The sequence below is a fragment of the Pipistrellus hanaki genome, assembly GCF_964339955.1.
Source record: "Pipistrellus hanaki genome assembly, chromosome: 1".
Lineage (NCBI taxonomy): Eukaryota > Metazoa > Chordata > Mammalia > Chiroptera > Vespertilionidae > Pipistrellus > Pipistrellus hanaki.
Genome location: NC_140503.1, coordinates 184,561,877 through 184,581,714, shown reverse-complemented (window position 1 = coordinate 184,581,714; position 19,838 = coordinate 184,561,877). Strand labels below are relative to the sequence as shown.

Below are 19,838 nucleotides of genomic sequence, written 5' to 3'. Positions count from 1 at the left end.
CTCCTGTCTGTGTTTTAGTCATCTCCATTCCGTGGACTGCAAGTACTTGACTCCCTGTACCCATCCTTCCTTTGCTCTGTAGTAACAGAGGATTCCATTTTTAAATGTCACAAGGCTGCCTATAAACCCCATCATGCCAAAAGGAATTTATTTGTTCTTAAAAGGGATATTTAGACTATAGACTTTAAATCTCTCTTCCTTTCTAATATCAGCATTATAAAGCTATAACTTTTTCCAGGCTGGGATGGCTAAATGGATTGAGTGTTGTCCCATGGACAAAGAGGCCTGGGTTTGATTCCCAGGTCAGAGCGCATGCCTTAGTTACAGGTTGGATTTCTAGGAGGGGGCATGCAGAAGGTAGCCATTCCATGTGTCTCTCTCATCGATGTTTTTATCTCTTTCTCCTTCTCCTTCCCTCTCTCTTAAAAATAAAAACGTATTTAAAGCTATAATTTCCCTTTAAGCAATACTTTACCTGTGTCTTGCAAATATTTATATATATTACATATCTATGAAACTTATTTTGAAATATTTTCTACTTTCTCTTTTGATCCAAGGGTTATCTAAAAGGCTATGCCTTAATTTCTAAATATATGAGGGCATGGTTATCCATCTTATTTTTAGAATTTTTTTTTAATTTACTTCTATTTTGGTCAGAAAATATACTCTGGAAAATTTTGGTCTTTTGAATTCTATTGCATTATTAAGCAGATTCATTAATGTTTTCTCCATGGCTTTCCTGCTCAAAAATCCTATAATAATCTCCTACCACATTTGGAATAAAAACCAAAACGTCCTTAGAAAAACCTACTAAATTTTATGTAATCTAACCACTGCCCACCCTCTCCAATCTCTCCCCCGCCCCCGCCTCCCCCACTTATCAGTCAGCTCTGGCCACAGTTATCTTTCTGGACACCAGTCATGGCATGGTGAAGAAGATCCACTTCAGAACCTTCTGTTCTCCCGGCCTGCACCATCTTTCTGCCAGTAATCCGCCAGGCTAGCTCCACGCTTCCCCAAGTCCCTGCTACCTCCTCCGAGAGGTCCGGCCTGACCACCAGACAAAAGAGCAAACGTTATGTCTATCACCTCTAGTGCTGTTCTCTAGCCATTTCTCTTTCTCTTTGCTTTCTCTTTATAACCTTTAGCACTCATTGACATTTTTTCTATGCTTTTCATATCTGTACATTAACTCTATATGCCACCAAAATGTAAGTGCCATAGACATGAGGATTTTATAAATATTGTTCACTGTTAATACTAAAGCACCTAGAACACTGCCTCTTTTATCAAAAGCATTTGATACAAGTTTATAAAAATGAAATCCTATATAATAAAGAGCTAATCAGACTGGATGGTGAAATCACCTTCTGGGCGGCCTTCCAGAATGACCAGTGGGCGGGGCTATGTGGCTGGGAGGAGGTAGATGGGCTGCAAGGGCTGAGACCTCTTGCACAAATTTTATGCATCGAGCCTCTAGCATTGAATAAGTGAGCTCAGGGAATTTTCCTTCAAATGTAAAAAACTTTATATTCCAACTACATAGAATCCATAACTATAAGATATCCTTCAATTTAGATCTATCACTTCTCTTTACTAATATAAAAAATATTAATTCATGCAAAAAAATTCCACAATTGGCTACTCTCTTTCATGAAACTGTGGGCTTCAGACAAACCCAATAGTATAATTAATTTATTCAAATCATTTTTAGATATTATAAATACAATAATAATGCTAAAAACAAAAATATAATATTTAAGTTATATTCAAAGCAGCATATTAAAAAAATCATTTCTTTTTTCTTGACATGAAATGTAATTTGAAATTATAATTATTTTAAAAACAAAACAAATCTCAGGTATGAGTGCACTTTATCCACTAGCTATGCCTACACTTCTGCTTAGATTCCCAGAGGAAATGCATTTCCAAACACAGAGCTGGATGCCTCAGGCTTTACCTTGCTACTTTTATGAGATTTGCATTTTACTGTATTTATGAGTAAAGTTATTCACTGCTATCTATCATAGAAACAAAATGCAAACCTCTTTGCTGTTGAAAAGAGCAAAAGCTCTAACTTTCTTTATAAGACACAATTTTCAGCAATGTGATTCACTTCCTGCACTATTGTATTCTTGGGAATTGATCAGTGAGCGGTCTTTGTATATTAATGCATGAATTTAAGGCATCATCTATAATAATAAAAGCATAATATGTTAATTATACTGGACATCCTTCTGGATGACCTTCCGGACGAAGCCAGGGCTGAGAGGGAAGCCCGGGTCCTGGCTGCCAGAGGAAAGCTGGTGTTGGTAGCTGGGGGAAGGAAGGCCTTCTTACTCTTGCATGAATTTCCTGCACCAGGCCTCTAGTTTTTTAAACAAATGTATAGCAATTAGAAAAATTTTCTTATATGATGGTTATTGTAATGGGTTGCTAAAGAATGAAAATAAAAGTCTATTATATCAAGTGTGAATTACAAATTACATTTTAAAGTAGTGTTATATTACAGGAAATTCTCAGAAGTATTCACAGACTATGTCCACAGTCTATAGATTACCAAAGCCTATAAGATAATTGTTTCTGATCTGGCCAGTGTTGCCAAGTGGCTAGAGCATTGGCCTGTACACCAGAGGGTCACAGTTTCATTCCTGGTCAAGGGCATGTGCTTGGGTTGCAGGTTCCATCCCTGGCCCTGATCAGGGCTCATGTAGTACACATCAATATTTCTCTCTCTATCTCTCCCCAGCCTCCCTCCAACTTTCTCTAAAAATTAATGGGGGAAAAAATATCATTGGGTGAGGATTAATAACAACAAAAAGATTCTTATTCCTCTCAGCAACCTGCCCTTCAGAACAGTTGACTATTCATTAGCACCATTGTAAGAGTAAGGCGCTTCAAAGTCTTCTTAACACACACTAGTCAGTAAATGTTGGCTGTTAGTGATCCAGCTAAAAAAGAAAATAAAATCTTGAAAAGTGATTGAAATTGCTGACTAAATTAAACTCAGGGATTATGTATGATTTTTATGTATATTAATTCTTGCAGTGTATGCATGCTTTCCCTGGCTTCTAGTAATAGAAACAATGAAAATATTTTCTGAAGTTCTAAGTTCTTTGCATTTCTATTTCATTTTGTTTTTCGTGTATGCATTTCAACATTATATTACAATAGAGTAACTTCATTTTTGCTTGATTGCAGTGTAGAGAAATATTCTAATATATTCAACAATAAAGTTTATCACATTAAAATATTTATAAAAGTCCCATGACACTTCATGGGACTTATAGCATAATATGACATGTCATACCCAGTGAGGTTCTCGCAGGTACTGCATCTTTATTGATCCAGAAAGACACCCAAGAAAGAACAACTGTCAGAATGCATGGGATGTAGGTCTGAATAGTGAAATATCCCATTCGTCTGCTCAGGTCAAAAAAAATCGTCATGATCATATAATCCCCTGAAAGAAAGGAAAAAAAAGTTTTATCATGGTTATAAGATAAGTACAAAAGTATATATTCCAACCCATAAGTTGAAATACAAATGCTATTTCACCAATTTTGTGTTTCTTTCTTACCAGACATCGTGTGATAAACTTGGGTTGAGTTCCGCAACCCTACAAATGCAAACTGATATAATCTCCAAAATTTAGGATCAGCCACTTCTACAGAAGTTTTTTTCCACTTATAGACAATTTCATCTTTAGGGTATCCATCTAGATAACATGTTAAAATAAAATACATAAATTAGCAAGATCCAAATATGTTACAGTTGCCATACCAACATTATCCAAAGACAAATTTTTTTGAAATTCTTCTTCACTGTTCTACTATATTATATGCCAAAAATACCCCATAAAATGTACGTGTATATTTTAAAGAATAATGACAATTCATGTAACTCCACATAAATTAGGAAATAGAAACCTGCTAGTATCCAGGAAATCTCATATGACAACCCCAATATAGCATTTTCTCTCCCACCTGGAGGTAAACACCAACCTTCTTTCTAGGGTAATTCTTTAATTTTTTGTAGTTGTTATAGATATTTTGGTATGCATTTCTAAAAAATAGTTTATTTTTTGAATTCTATTTGATTGCTACTTTATTAAATGTATTATATATTTTACTTCTTTTAATATATTTATGCAGTGGATTTTTTTTTTTTTTTTTTTTTTTTTTTTTTTTTTTTTTTTTTTGCTTTTTGCAGAAGATTTTTTGTATAGTGATTTTGTATCCTGCAACTTTACTGTATTTACTTATTGTTTCTAATAGTTTTTTTGGTGGAGTCTTTAGTGTTTTCTATATATAGAATCATGTTTTTCACAAAAAGTGACAGTTATACTTCTTCCTTCCTTATTTGGATGCCTTTTTTTTTTTTTTCTTTCTCTTGTCTATTGCTCTTGTTAAGACTTCCAGTACTATCTATATATATAAAAGGCTAATACGAAAAGTGTTTGACAGGGAGACTGGGAGTTGGATCACTTGCTATGAGGTGCACTGACAACCAGGGGGCAGTGGGGAATGAAGGAAGGCCCCAGCTGGCAGCCGTCAGCTGGGAAGGAAGACCCCGGCCAGCAGCCAAAAAGTCCCAATCGGCCCTGATTGCCTGCCAGGCTTAGGGACCCTACCTGTGCACGAATATTGTGCACTGAGCCTCTCTGTTGAATAAGAGTGGTCAGAGTGGGCATCCTTGTCTTTGCTTAATCTTAGAGGAAGCACTTTCAGTTTTTCACAATTGATTATGATATTAGCTGGGGGTTTCTCATATATTGCCTTTATTATGTTAAGGCACTTTTCCTCTATGCTCATTTTATTGAGTGTTTTAATCATAAATGGATATTACATCTTAGTAAATGCATTTTATGTATTTATTTGATAAAGTCATATGATTTTTAATATTTTGTTAATGTGATGTATTATATTGATTGACTTGCATATGCTAAAACATCATTGTGCCTCTAGAATGAATTCCACTTAATCATGATGTATTCACTGTTGAAAGTATTGTATTCCATTTGATAATATTTTATTTAGGATTTTTGCATCTGCATTCATCAGGGATATTGATCTATAGTTTTCTTTCTTGTGTTACCCTTGGCGATTTTTGGTATCAGCATTATGTTGCCTCATAAAATGTTAAGAAGTATTGCCTCTTCATCATTGTCTTTGGAAAACTTTGAGCAGGATAGGTATCAAATCTTTTTGAATGTTTGGTAGAATTCACTGGTGAAGCCATATGATCCTGGACTTTTATATTTTGGGAGGTTTTTGATGGTTGTTTTAATTTTCTCTCTGTTGACCAGTCTATTTAGATTTTCCAATTCTTCATGATTCAGTCTAGAAAAATATATTTCTAGGAATTTTCCATTTCTCTTAAGTTAATGAATTTGGTGGGATACAGACTTTCATAATGTTCTAGTATGAACCTTTGTACATCTGTGATGTCTGTGGTAACTTTTCTTTCATTTCCAGTTTATTTATATGAGTTTTTCGTCATTTTTCCTTAGTGAGTCACCCAAGGGTTTATCAATTTTATTAATCATTTCAAAGAACCAGATCTTTGTGTTGTTTGTGTATGTGTGTGTGTGTGTGTGTGTGTGTAGTCCTTTTGTTCTTTATTTTAGTTTGGCTCTAATTTTCACTATTTCCTTGATTCTGTTAATTTTGGGTCATTTTTGTCCTTCATTTTCTAGTTCTTTCAGGTTTTTTACTTGAGATTTCTCTTGTTTCTTGAGCTAGGCCTGTAATGATATAAGCTGCCCTCTTATTACTGCTTTCACTACATCCCAGAAGTTTTGATAAGTTGTTTTGTCATTCTCATTAGTCTCTATATATCTGTTGATTTATGAAATCATTATGTATTTTTTCACTTACAGCTTGAAAATTCTAGTGGACAGGAATGCTCATCCATAGGAAAGTTATGAAGCTGAAGATAACATTCTGCATTAATGGTCAACCTATTTAGGTGGAAAAAATAAATATTAAAAATGAGACATAATTTCAAGTATTGAAATTATTTTCTCTAATTATCAAGCACAATTTTGGCCTACAATAATGAACTTTGATATACTAGGAAATAATGATTCTATAATCTTGAAGTCTTGTGTGGCAATATTATAACAGTCATAAATGAGTTACGTAGATAATTCTAACATTTTCCTCTCTAGCCAACTAAGCTACCTCTGCACCCATTTAGTCTAATGTTTTTTAACTATTAAAAATTTGTGCTTCAGGAGATCAATACACATACATATGGGCTTGTGCATGTGCACACACACAATTAACAGAGTGTACATGGTTAAGTATGATAGGTTTTCCTCTTAATTTATCATGAACATCTTTCCATTATGGATTATCCTTAAGAAGTAAATATGTTCATGACAATGAATTTAGATAAACCCGAATCTTACACATCAGCATTCATTTAATCTTTTATTAAGGGATTTTTTTTACTACATTATAAAAATCATTATGTTACTGTGAGCATAAATAAGAGTTTTCTGTTTTCTATTTTACCATGCTAAATTTTAATGTATAAACAGAGCATCATAGTTCTTACTTACCCTGCAATTTTAAAAAGGGGAAAGTCATGAGTTGACCAAATATTAGTATGAAAAATAAGTTAGAGCAATGACACTTTTTAAAACAGTACCACCTTAAAGTATATAGGACTCGTCCATCATTCCAAATTCGAAGCAGACGATTAGGAGTCGTTATCCAATGAGCATCAGATTTTCTTGAGTTTCTGAAGAAAGTGTCAGGAATCCAAATTTTCCCAACCATATTGCTGTTAAGTACAAGCACTTTCATTGTACTATTGAATTTTAAACGCCTATCATACCAGCTTTGGGCAAAAATAATATCAATTGTGTATTCCTGAAAGACAAAAAGAAGAATAATGATGTGTAATAGAAAAGCCACTCTTTTACATGTTTTCTTTAGATGTTTGAATCTTTATATTAAAAAGGTTTCTTTAGCCGAAACCGGTTTGGCTCAGTGGATAGAGCTTCGGCCTGTGGACTGAAAGGTCCCAGGTTCTATTCCAGTCAAGGGTGTGTACCTTGGTTGTGGGTACATCCCCAGTAGGAGGTGTGCAGGAGGCAGCTGATCAATGTTTCTCTCTCATTGATGTTTCTAGTTCTCTATCCCTCTTCCTTCCTCTTTGTAAAAAAATTGATAAAATATATTTGTTTTAAAAAGTGACACTTGATAACTACCTAATCTAGAGGCTGGGTTTAGTAAGCAGCTGTGAATTTTTCTAGTAGCAGCTGACAGGATCTTCTCTAGAATACCTGTTTATAAAAGTGCTAACCACTGTTGAAAGAGCTATGATTTCCAAAGGGTCACACTCTCCCAAACACAGAATATTGAGGACATCTAAAAACTTTTCTATACAAAATTATCCCCTCAATCCAGGATCAAGAAGAGAAAGATGTCTTGATAATCTGTCCTTCCCAAATCCATAACAGAAGTTAATAATTACAAGGTCTTTTAAAGTACTAATTCTTAATAAGTGTCTGACTAAGATGAGAAGGTCATTACAGTTTGTGCCATTTGATATCTAACCGAAAATACAATTTTGTTTACTAGTTTGTATTAGTGTAATTTCCAGAACATGATTAAACTTTTCTTGTACTTCATGTTCCCAGTTAGAGATTATAATAAGCTGCATACTAAATAAGCAAAATAAACATGAAAAGAAAATTCCATTTACCCAGAACCAGTGCAATAGCCTCTAGGATAGACATTTGGAGATAAGGAACAAGGCTTTTAACATGTGAGAGCCAATGAACATTATGAAATTTACTTTGCTTCCTTGAAAGTTAGCTGAGAACACAGCATTACTAAGTAAAGATGAAGAAGTGAATCATTTTGATTTCTAACTCCATTAAGTCAAACAGTAATTGATGAAAGTGTATGTAGTGTAATCTTCCCATTACACTGTCTGTTTTCCAATTATGCATGGGTCTCATACTTAACTAGCTAATTCAATATTACTGTCTTTCTAGTAATGAAAGAAACTTCATATAAAATGCAGACCTGCTTAAGAAACTATGATAGGTGAATAATTTCATTACGGAATTTGGTTGATTGTGACCTGGTCTTCCCACCTGGAAATTAATCTCTCCCTAAACTATCTATTCACATGTCCAGATATTATGAGGGGCCAGTTAATGGTTAGCAGTAAATCAAACCTAATGGCTACAGACGTGTTGAGAAAAGGTACAAGTGTAGTTTGCAGGGAGGCGATGAAGTGTCAGTCTCGAGTCAAATGCAGTCTGGAGAAAGAATCTCTCTTCCTCAAGGGACCTCACTCAGTCCTTTCTCTTAAAGCTGTCATCTGATTGGATAATATCCACCTTCCTTAGAAAGGATAATCTGATTTACCTAAAGTCTAGTGATTTAAATGTTAGTTGCATCTAAAAAATGTCTTTACAGCAACATGCAGAATTTGTCAAGCCAAGCTTGATGTCAGAACCACCATGCAGGACAGGTCCATTCTACCACATTAGCATGCCCACAAATCTATAAAGACAAAATTGCAACTAACCTGGGTCTCTATCTTGAAAATAATTCAAAATAGACACCTCTAAAGTCTGACAAAGATGTATCTGAGGTCTCAGAGGTGTAAGTATGTATCCGAGGTCTCAGAGGTGTAAGTAGCATGACAGTTGTAATATAAAGAGCAAAAGGACTCAATAGTATAAAATATTCATAATATTATGGTATTTATAATAGTAAAGCTATCTCCATAGAGTTATTAAATTGGAAGTAACAATGCTGAATCCTGGATAACAATCTAGAATGTTTTTTTTTCTTTCACTTATATCAAATTTCTAACTCTCCCATATTGGACATAAATTGCTTCTATAATAAACAGATACATTATTTTAATGAATTTTTTTTCATAAAAACAGCATAAAGTCATCATTTGCAACTTGAAATATATTTGGGCTCATACACAGCTTTTTTCTTGGCCTTTGGCCATCTATATTGCTGTATTTTTCATTGTGTAGCCAGTCTCCCTGCTAGGTTTTAGCTTCTCTGAAGGAAGGAAGCAATATAATTTAGTGAAAATAACCACCTGTAACAATATATATAATAAACACATGTAAGGCAAACAAAAACCTGAAATAAGAAATATATTTTTATATAAAAAACTAATATCATTTTTATATTAAGAAGATCAGAGGTTAATTTAATTTCAAATTCTAAGATCTTTAATGCCATCTATATGGGTAAATGAGCATACTAAGTAAAGAGGAATAGAAATGAAAACAATACTATTCATTTATAATTCCTTATTTGATCTCTTGGTGTTCAATCAAAATGTACTTATATTTTTTATTGTTTTAAAGCCTGTGAAAAGAACTAGATTTAAGTCTCTAATGCCAAAGAAATATGTTAATGCAATATAAAAAAGTAACAAAATTAAAACTACGGTAATAAACCTCAAAGTATTGTACAAACCAAGAAAATGAAGTTTAAACTGCTAAATGTAAATTCTTTTTCCCCCCAATTATTTTAATTCATCAGGTCCAGAAAGATTAAACTCCTTCTCTTTCCCTCCATTAGCATATGCAGGTCAATTATCTAGATCGGGGAGGAAAAATCTCGTTTTTTATGGTTTTGCTAACTCACAATTTCTCAAATTAATATACCTATTAAGAGGTAACAGTTTCCTGTTAAAAGAGTAAAAGGAATAATCAGGATTGCTTTAATATGCACAAGCTATGCTTCAGATTCTATTTTCTTAAATCTAGAAGCTGAAATAACAAAACAAAAAAAAAAAGAGAGAGAGGGAAGGAACAAGAGGTACGAGCAGAGAAAAAGAGAGATAAACATATTAAACATTAGGACCCATTGCACAAATCATGCTGAAGACATGTGTTCCTTTAAAATGAAGAAATTCATGGGGGGAAAAACTAGTCTGTGAGCACCAGCTTCTCTATTTAGAATGTTTGAACACAGTTATATGTCTCAGGGGTTTATTATCAAAAAATGAGGTAGATATAACAAGAGAAAGCAAAAAAGACTTAAAAGTCCTTTCTCACCATATTTAAACAGATTATTAAACTATACACCTACCCCTCACAAACACACATTCAAGTTTGATACTTGGCCATCCCACTTGTATAACCACTCTCTTGTGCTTGCTTAATTAGACTCAAGTCTGCCTGCTTGATTGCACTCATATTCAAAGCTATTTTGTTCATTTGATGAAAACTGAATTTTAATTTTTTTGTATTGTTTAGTTAAAACAGTCTTCTATGTAAACTGCTCCTCATTAATCCCTAATACTTCTCTTTTAATAAACAGTATCAAACATTCTTAATTTTTCCTGTATGTACTTTAGTATCACCAGTTTTAATAACAGTTTAATTTAATTAGCCTTTAAAAAAATGATCACTGTTCCAGATCATACGTGTGTAATTATGTCACTGGGAAATGAATCTTCAGTACTATGAAACTTTTATATAGTCAGATCATCATAATTGGCTCTTGGTACTCATTTTTGTCAAATATCTCTGGAACACTAATACAGCCTTGAATCCTATTTTGGTTTATTTTAACAAGCATATATTTTTCTTTAATGAATTCATTAAAATGGAAAACAAAAGCCCAGAGCAAAAAATATACAATTCATGAAACTGTAGACTTCCATATGCTCTTACAGGCTTGTCTCCTCTAAGCATTGGTTAATTAAAAATGAATATTTTAAGGTTCTCCAAAAGAAAATTAACATTTCAGTTATATATTGTTTTATGAAATCTCATATTTGCATAATGTTAAATAATATGCACACAGATATTTAGAATGATTTGTCTTTACAATAATCAACTGGTTGTATAGGAGTTCCATTTAAACTAGAGCTAATATTAAAAATTTCATTGAAACTTTCTTTTTTCTTGGCTTATTTGCCACTGTTTTATCATAATTCTCTTGCCAACCTTGCTATTTTATTTACTACATCAGCCTCGTATTTTGTATAGATTCCTTAAATGTATATATTCCTTAAAGTCTGATACTCATTTCTTTTTTCTTTTTTTCTATTCTTTATAAGATTGTTTTCTCTGTGTCTCAGGATTTAGCTAATTACTGAAAGATATTGCTCCAGTGCTAACATTTCCCTGAGAGTTAGTTTCTAATTTCAGACTGTCAAATTCAACTTCTCCGCAGCCTATTCATATTCATTCGCTGTGAGGTTACAGAGAGGTCCTGCTGTGGCCACAATGCTCTCAGTCAGTACAGGCAGCTGTGAAAGTTCATGGCAATCATATGAACATCATATTGAGTAAGAAAGAAAAAAATAAAACCACACATAGCCTGACTATAATACCACGAGAATGAGCAGACACAGGCGCTTGTTAGGTATGATGACTGTGCAGATATAAAGGGGTTAAACCCTTGTAATAAAGAAACAATCTGACTGCTGTAATAACGAATACGTAAAGTAAAGGAGCAAACCAGCAAAATCTTAGAGAATTCTATTCAGATGGTGTGATGGGCTGAAGTGTATTGCCACAAAATTCATATGAAGCCCTAACCCTCAGTACCTCAGAATGTGAAGTACTTGGAGCTAAGTCTTTTAAGGGGGTTATTAAATTACAATAAGGTTGCCAAAACCGGTTTGGCTCAGTTGATAGAGCGTTGGCCTGTGGACTGAAAGGTCCTAGGTTCAATTCTGGTCAAGGACATATACCTTGGTTGCAGGCACATCCCCAGTAAGGAGTGTGCAGTAGGCAGCTGATCTATGTTTCTCTCTCATTGATGTTTCTAACTCTCTATCCCTCTCCCTTCATCTCTGTAAAAAATCAATAAAATATATTTTTAAAAATTACAATAAGGTTATTAGACTGGGCCCTAAGCAAATCTGACTGGTGTCCTTTTAGAAGATAAAATTCGAACACACAAAGAGACACCAGTGATGTGCTTGCAGAGAGAATAGCTCCTGTGAGAACACAGCAAGATGGTAGGCATCTGAAAACAAAGGAGAAAGGGTTTTTAAGAAACTAAACTTGCCACAATCTTGATTTGGGCTACTGTGTTTCAGAACTGGAGAAATAAATGTTGCCTGTCTGAGCCATCTAGTCTGTAGTGTGTTCCTTTGTTTGTTTGTTTGTTTGTTTGTTTGCTTTGGTGATTTTTGTTTGATTTTTGCTGTCTTCAAAGACTAGCAGAGATGAAAAAATCAAGGGAGATAAATATAAGACATTATTGAATCCACTGAATAGGTCCTAGTAAGTAATTTGACTCACATAAATGGGATTATTAGGGTTTGGGGCAGATCATTTTTAACCTATTTTTAAAAATTTCTATGGGTTCTATTGGAGGAGTTAAGTCTTTAAACCAGTAGTAAAATGCTATCCATTCAATTTATAAAGGTAAAACATAACTAACAGTCCAAGCTGGTTTGGCTCAGTGGATAGAGCATATGCCTGTGGATAAAAGGGTCCTGGGTTTGATTCCAGTCTGGGGCACAGGCCAGGTTGCAGGATCGATCCCCAGTAGGGGGCTTGCAGAAGGCAGCCAATGAATCATTCACTCTCATTATTGAGGTTTCTATCTCTCTCTTCTTCTCCTTTCCTCTGAAATCAGTAAAAATATATTTAAAAATCACATAAATAACACTCTTATCATTTTCCATCCTAAATGACCTTCCTTTAAATTTTCTCTTATTTTCTCTCATCTCTCCCATATCTACCACAATACTCATCAAATTCTCTTCTAAGTGAAGTATGTCAAAATCATAAAAGTACTACATTCCCACTATAGACCCATCAACACATGTTGCACGTCTATTCCTATAGTCCATGTTATGTCTTCAAGGACCTGTGACAAAAAGTGGGATATGAGACCAATTTTGAGGATGGAGGAGAGATGTAAAATTCAGTTGTTATTTCTTTTCTACCTTCACCATTCCATGGAATTTCATCTAGCAAAGTTAACCAGTATCATCTGACAGCCAACAGCCGTGGGCCCAACTTAATCCATTTTTCATTGGATTATCACTTACCTTGATAATTGATTATTAGTTCCTTCTTCTTCACACTCTTTAATTTTTCTGATTATATAATATCATCTGTTGCTGGTTCTTCTCCTACCCCTCTCATTTTTACGCATCCCTTTTTTTGCACCCCTCTTTCTTCCATCTGTATTTTATAGACATTGGTTTCATTTTAACATCTGGTTCTTAGATCTATGTCCTTCATTTTCATTTTCTCTTGGATCATTTCATGTAGTATTGAGGTTTTAAGTATTCTGTATTCTGCTTGTACCTCTTCCCTTCCCATTTACATCTGTATTCACTCACAACTCTTCCCTGACCAGCAGTCTCAAAATCCAAATGATTGCTGGACAGCTCTTCTGGCACATATCTATATTCCCTGTTTCAAATAGTAACTCTACCATCTGCAAAGTCTTCTCAGTTACATACCTTGGAGTCAGCCTATGCACAACAAATGAAACTCTAAAGTCTGTAAAGTTCATTCATCTAATATTTCTTAAATGGACTAGTGTCTTCTCCTGCTCAATTGCTACGACTCAAGGTAAGGCCTTCATGATCTATTATCCAGACTAATGCAATAACCTTCTAAGTGGTCACTCTAATGCTGGCTTAGCCCCTTACATCCATCTTCTATGCTTTTGTAAGAATTGCCTATTAAATACATAAATCTGTAGCCCTGGCTGGTGTGGCTCACTTGGTTGGAGCACCAACCTTTACACAGGAAGTTTGAAAATTCCATTCCCGGTTAGGACATAACTTAGGCTGTGGGTTCATTCCTGGTCTGAGCCCTTATGAAAGGCAACCAATCAATGTTTCTCCCCCGCTCTTCCTCTCCTTCCCTATCTCTCTCTCTCCCATCCTCTCACTCTAAAATTAATAAAAATATCCTTGAGTAAGGATTATATATACATACATATATGCCGTTCACCCCATGTATTACATATATCTGCCTATAATATGCTCATGATGAAAAGCTTCCAGTCATTTCTCTTATCCAAGGGGATATAATTCATATAATACACAAACTTCCTATTATGACTTACATGACCATCCTTAATAAAGCATCTAAACATTATTTTGATATAATGTCTTGCTTTTATGTTCCATATCAATTTTATGAACATTCTCCTGATCTTATCAGACTGCTTTAGTCCTCTATGACTCTGTTCATGCTCCATCCTCTATCAGTCAGTCTCTTTCCTTCTCCGACTCCTTTTCCCTCAGTCCTTGTGGTTTTCTTCTCCCAGATTTCTTCAGGAATCCACTCTTGATGGCTCAGGTGATAAGTTTTTGTTCCCTAGCATAGTTCCTACCAATGAAGTAAAGGGCTACGCATTCTTAGATATGGGGACATTTTAGCCCCAGTGGTTCATATCTGGCACATAGGAATTGGAGGTATTGCCCTCAACTGATTAAGAATTAATGATCAGAAATACTTGCATTTTCATTCCATTACTGGGGTATATCCCCAATAATTCCATGTGAGAGTTCTGTTTTTTAATGTTCATTACTCACCATATTTATGGGATCAACTGGTCCAATGCTGTTTACATAAACATCCGTCTCAATTACTGTGGGCCTCACTGCAAAACATCAAAGAAAACATGGTCAAGGACATGGCCACAGGTTTCCCGAAATAGAACTTAGTTATTAAGAATCTAAATGAGGATTACTATTTATTTTTAAAATAATAAAGCATCCCTCACTAGAAACAAAGAAACATAGCATTTTACAGAAACAGAAACACCTTTCAGTTTACAGGTTGATTTTACGATGTTTATTTTTAACTGAAAACATCCCACTGCACAACCTAAACATATTTTAAAATACCTAAATAATTTATTAAATCCAAGGAAGTGAATTCAATAAAAATCGCTAGATAATTTTCTCTATTAACAGCCATAGAATTTTAGAATTTGCATGGATTAAGGCGCCTAGTGTTTTCCTAACCCCTTCCCTCCCTTGTTGTTAACAATATTCTGTAGGTTGTTCATAATTGGCTCCAGTTTAAGGTAGATTTTTACTTAATTCCCACAAAGTATACGTTATGAATGTCACTATGAACTTCATGTTTATACATACCATTTGTGTTTTTTCAGTATGTCTTTAAGGCTTATATATAGTATTTTATATTCTATCAAAATGTGTAGCACAGGTCAGCATTACAAACATCTATCAAATGATATGATTCAAGAATATCCATAATCACGCCATATTTGATTATGATTTAGGCTTTCAACCTTTGCCAGGCATTTTTGGTTCCTATAATGAGATTTACTGTAATAATGATAATTTCTACTCATAATATTTTTTGTTTGCTATGAGAAACATTCTCACATAGTTTCTTTTATCCCTCTTTCCCCACAAAATGTGATATAAAATTTTTATTCCTATGACATATCAAATGCTTCTTGAGGAATATCTGTAAAAGTCTTACAAAGAAGACAAAAAGGAAATATAAAGAGAGTGCAAATGAAATAAAGCAGAAAAAAACAAAATAGTAGTATAAAAGTTTCTAAGGTAGCATGTTATTGGTAATATTTACTCACTTCTCCTTTCTAAATTTTGATTTCTCTCCCTGGCCTAGTATTTCCCACTCTTACCATTCTGATACTTTGTTCCCCCTGCAGGACGCTGCTCCCCCTCTAAATCCTGGCTGAGTTGCCTGTCTGAGTCTCTGTTCAGCCCTGTGTCTCCCTGTCTCTGTACCTTCCAGACTGGCTGCGCTCCCAGACTAGCGAGCTTCAGTGGGAAACCTGAAGCATTTTGAAACATAGTGCCTGTACAATTATATAACAGCATTTAATCTTACCCTCTGCAATTAAAAAGAACACACAACACTACACTTAGAAACCCATAACATTGAAATAGTTTGTTTTTCTTCAAGCAAAGAAACTATTTTATGGCATTCACATTTCTTAGCTAGAAAAATAAATGATTTGTTAGAAATAGTTTTAGAACAAAACTATAGGTTCATAGACCTATAAATGACAGTGCAATTTTATTTGCTATCCAACAGTTCGATTTCTTAAATAAAAGTAGCTCGTATGATTTATACAAGGTTTTATAATTTAACTAAGGCTAATGACTGCTGAGAGGAGGTGCTTTAACCACTTGCCATTTATTTTGACCAGCTATGAATTGCAGCCAATAACTATAATGTAATTAAGCAAATTAGAGCTAGATTTACAGACTGGTTCTTATGAAATTCAATTAATAATGAGGCAATAGGTTTATTAGTTTCACTCCTAAGTATATTCCTTACCATTTATAAGCAATTGAGTGCAACATACCAGTCTTACTTAATTAGGTATTTTCAGTTCATTTGATAAATCAACAAACACTGACTATCTGTTCTTTATTTCATGATACTAAGGACTAAATAGTTCTATGCCACGAAGTTAATGATTCCTGAGAACATTTTTTATATGTAGGGCATACTTTTCATAATTACAGTTAGAAAGTTTTAGATATGAGTGATATATCCTGGTTTTCTGATATCAAAAGAAATGTATTTAAACAATGTATTTACACTTGCATTGAAACTCCAAATATAGAGAATTAAATCTAGTGAAATATACTACGGTAATACTTCTTTACAGGAAACATTAATAAGAAAGAAATATGTACATTAAACAACATATAATGCTCATGAATTTGGTATGATAAAAATTTGATAAAGATTTCAATTTCCCTATAATTGGCCATATATTTAATGCAATCTCAAAAATAATATTTGCTGTTTTATATATTTTGTTTGTTTTAAGGATTTGGTGGGGGGATTTAGAAGTTAATTATGTTATAAAATTTACATATGAAGGCAAAGGACCTAGGATAGCAATCTTAAAGTAGAACAAGTAGTATTATTTATACTAAATACTAGAGGCCTGGTGCATGAATTTGTGCATGGGTGGGATCCCCCTGGCCAGGGGGAGGGGCCCTGGGAAGTTGAGGAACCGGCCCTGCCCCCAGGTTGAACTTCAGTTGAACTCCTGGTTGAGGGGACAATTTGCATATTACCCTTCTGTTTTATAGGTCTAGAGGCCCAGCAGACAGAATCATATGAGACCCAGATCTGCTGTGCCTGTGGGACCCCAGGGCATGCTGCCAGAGCCTCGGGCCCGGCCTTTGCGCCATGTGGAGCTGTGGGCCCCACCTCCACCACGCAGCTCTGACTGGTCGTTTGGTCATGATGCCATTAGGGCCTCACGACTTCAGGTCTTTTACAGTATAGGATAATATCAAGGATTATAATTCTACATTAATTAACACAGTGTGACTTTGGCACAAAATTTGAATTCCTATTTCTCAAATATTCCTTTTATAAAATGTCTCTCTAATCTTCAGATAGTTCCATTAAACTTTGCTGTTGCATCTTTCATTGTAGCAGTTGTAAAACAATTACATCAGAAATGTTTACGTGCCTTTATTCTCACATCAGACTATGAACCTCACAAACTAGTGCTGTTCCAATTAATACTCGTCACACCCAGCACTCTAACATGCATCCGACACTCAAGAGATAGATGATCTAAAATTAAAATAACATCAGTAAATATGGTTTTTATAGTCCCCCAGTCTCAGAAAGATAACTGAAAACTTACCTCCTATATCTGGGCGAAATTTATTGTCATAGCCTTGCAGCAATGAATTGAGAATTTGGGTTATATCTCCTTCATGAATCTTTGGGGCCAAGACCCAAGTTTTGTTTGCTGTTAAATCCTCATCATCTTCATCATCTGCTTTATCAACACTAAATAATTCCGAAAATAAAACGAATGATAGGAAGTTAAACAAATTGGGCATTTGAAAAAATAGTTCAAGATTATTACACTTTTGTTAGAGAATAGTAAGTAAGAGGGGGGGAAAGCATTAGAAATATTTTATATTCAGCAAGACGAGTATATTCATTATATGAACTCCACTAATATAATAACACTCAAATGTTAAAAATGTATTACAAGAAATGTAACATACAATATTAAAATGAAGTGATATTAAAATAATACAATGATTATTGGCCATTCCCACAATGGCCATTAAAGGACTTCAGTAGAAGTTATGCACTGAAAATGTGAATGCTGGCCCTAGATTTGTGCAGGACACAATCTGGACAGCTATAAGTGGTGACACTACATAACCAAACCCCAAAATAAAAATTAAAAGATAAATGAATACAGGTATAGTTGCAACATTAGATCAAATGTATAAAAATGCATGCATACAAAAGAAGAATAGAGGAAAGATGAGTGTAGAAAGGGTTGAAGTAAAAAGAAACAAGTATTGGACACATCTATGCTTATTCTTTTAAGTTAGAAGAACAGAGACATTTTTTTTCCAAAAACTTCATCAAAGGTTGTCATATTATCAGATGCAACATGGGTGACACCCTCCATGTATATTTGGGAGGCAAGTCTCTCAAATTTTAGACTGAGAAGTTAGAATTTAGGGACCAAATAGCCCACTGCCTTTATAATGCAAAGTAGAAAGCTGGAAACAACCTGAAACTAACCAAGCACAACCCTGAGAATCAAGCTCTAACTGTCCAATTAATGCTTCCTGCTAACAATGCAGCTTACTTCTGAACTGTGGTAGAAAATGAAATGATATAGATATTTATCTATAATTCATCATAAGTAACAAGCTACTCTTATTTTATTACCTGTAAGTAAATCCATCTTCGTTTGAAGAAGATAATATGGGACTTAACACACCCTACTTTAGTAAACCTTAGTCCTCCAGTGAAAACGGTCAAAACACTAAACCCTTATACTAGTAAAATCAGGTAACTTCATACTGTAATTGTTATTTACAAATATTTTAAAGATTGGCTTCTGTCCAATAGTGAATATGCAAGTTTGTGCTATCTTTAGTTAATCTTTCTACATTATCCATTCAGACCCATTTTGCTTTGGAGCTTAAACATCTGATCAAATGCAGCTCCCACACCATTTCGATTTTTTTAAAAAATTCCAGTTTTATTCAGATATAACTGACATAGAATATTGCATAAATTGAAGGTATATAACATAATGATATAATATATGTGCATATTGAAAAAAATGATTACCAAAATAAACTTAGTTAACATCCATCCTCTTCATCCTTAATGAGTACAAATTAGGATTAGAAATTGTAACTTAAGTTTACATTATTTGCTATTTCATTTGATCTTCACAATAAGTCTATACTGATAGTCATTATCAACAGATAATGGAGTGCATTATTATTCTCAATATTTCTCCTCTCCTTCCTCTCTGTCCTGTCAGAGAATTATGCTTTCCATTCCACTGACTTCTAACTTAGACATATGGCTTGAAATACTTCTTCTTACAAGAGGATTATACACCCCTGTCGCACTGAACTTGTGTGGCCCTGTGATTTGCTTTGACTGATAAAAAAAATGTGATATGTGTCACTACTGAGCAGGAGGCTTAATGCAATTTCACGATTCGCAATATATCTCTTGTCCTTCTACCAGAAGACTAGCCATGTTGACAGAGGCAACTCTATTACTTCATTCTAGGAGTGAAGGTAACATGGACAGAGCCACAGTTAACACACAACGAACATATAGACTAGACAAGAAATAAAAGAAAAAATTAGTGTTGTAAGCCACTGAGATTTGGAGGTAGTTTATTAATACAGTATACAATTTTTATTTCTATGTAAACTACTAGGGTGTATTTAGTTAACAGAATTTTGAAGTGCTCATTTATATTAATTATTGTGACATATTTAACTTCAAAAAATACATACTACTGGTACAGTAGTATGATTTCCTTTTACATATTTGTAGTTTTAACAGTATCAACATTCTAGTA

The 19,838-nt window shown here is 34.2% G+C and overlaps 1 protein-coding gene across 1 annotated transcript in view; it reads right to left on the bottom strand.

Moving 5' to 3' along the window:
• GABRG1 (gamma-aminobutyric acid type A receptor subunit gamma1) overlaps nucleotides 1-19,838 on the bottom strand; it is a 42,764-nt gene that overhangs the window by 9,376 nt on the left and 13,550 nt on the right. The window contains exons 2-7 of the mRNA XM_084901057.1: nucleotides 17,619-17,767; nucleotides 14,530-14,597; nucleotides 6,661-6,881; nucleotides 5,880-5,962; nucleotides 3,581-3,718; nucleotides 3,311-3,463 (exon numbers count right to left, since the gene is read on the bottom strand). Coding sequence (XP_084757183.1) covers nucleotides 3,311-3,463; nucleotides 3,581-3,718; nucleotides 5,880-5,962; nucleotides 6,661-6,881; nucleotides 14,530-14,597; nucleotides 17,619-17,767 — 812 coding nt within the window. The remainder of the gene's footprint in view (nucleotides 1-3,310; nucleotides 3,464-3,580; nucleotides 3,719-5,879; nucleotides 5,963-6,660; nucleotides 6,882-14,529; nucleotides 14,598-17,618; nucleotides 17,768-19,838) is intronic.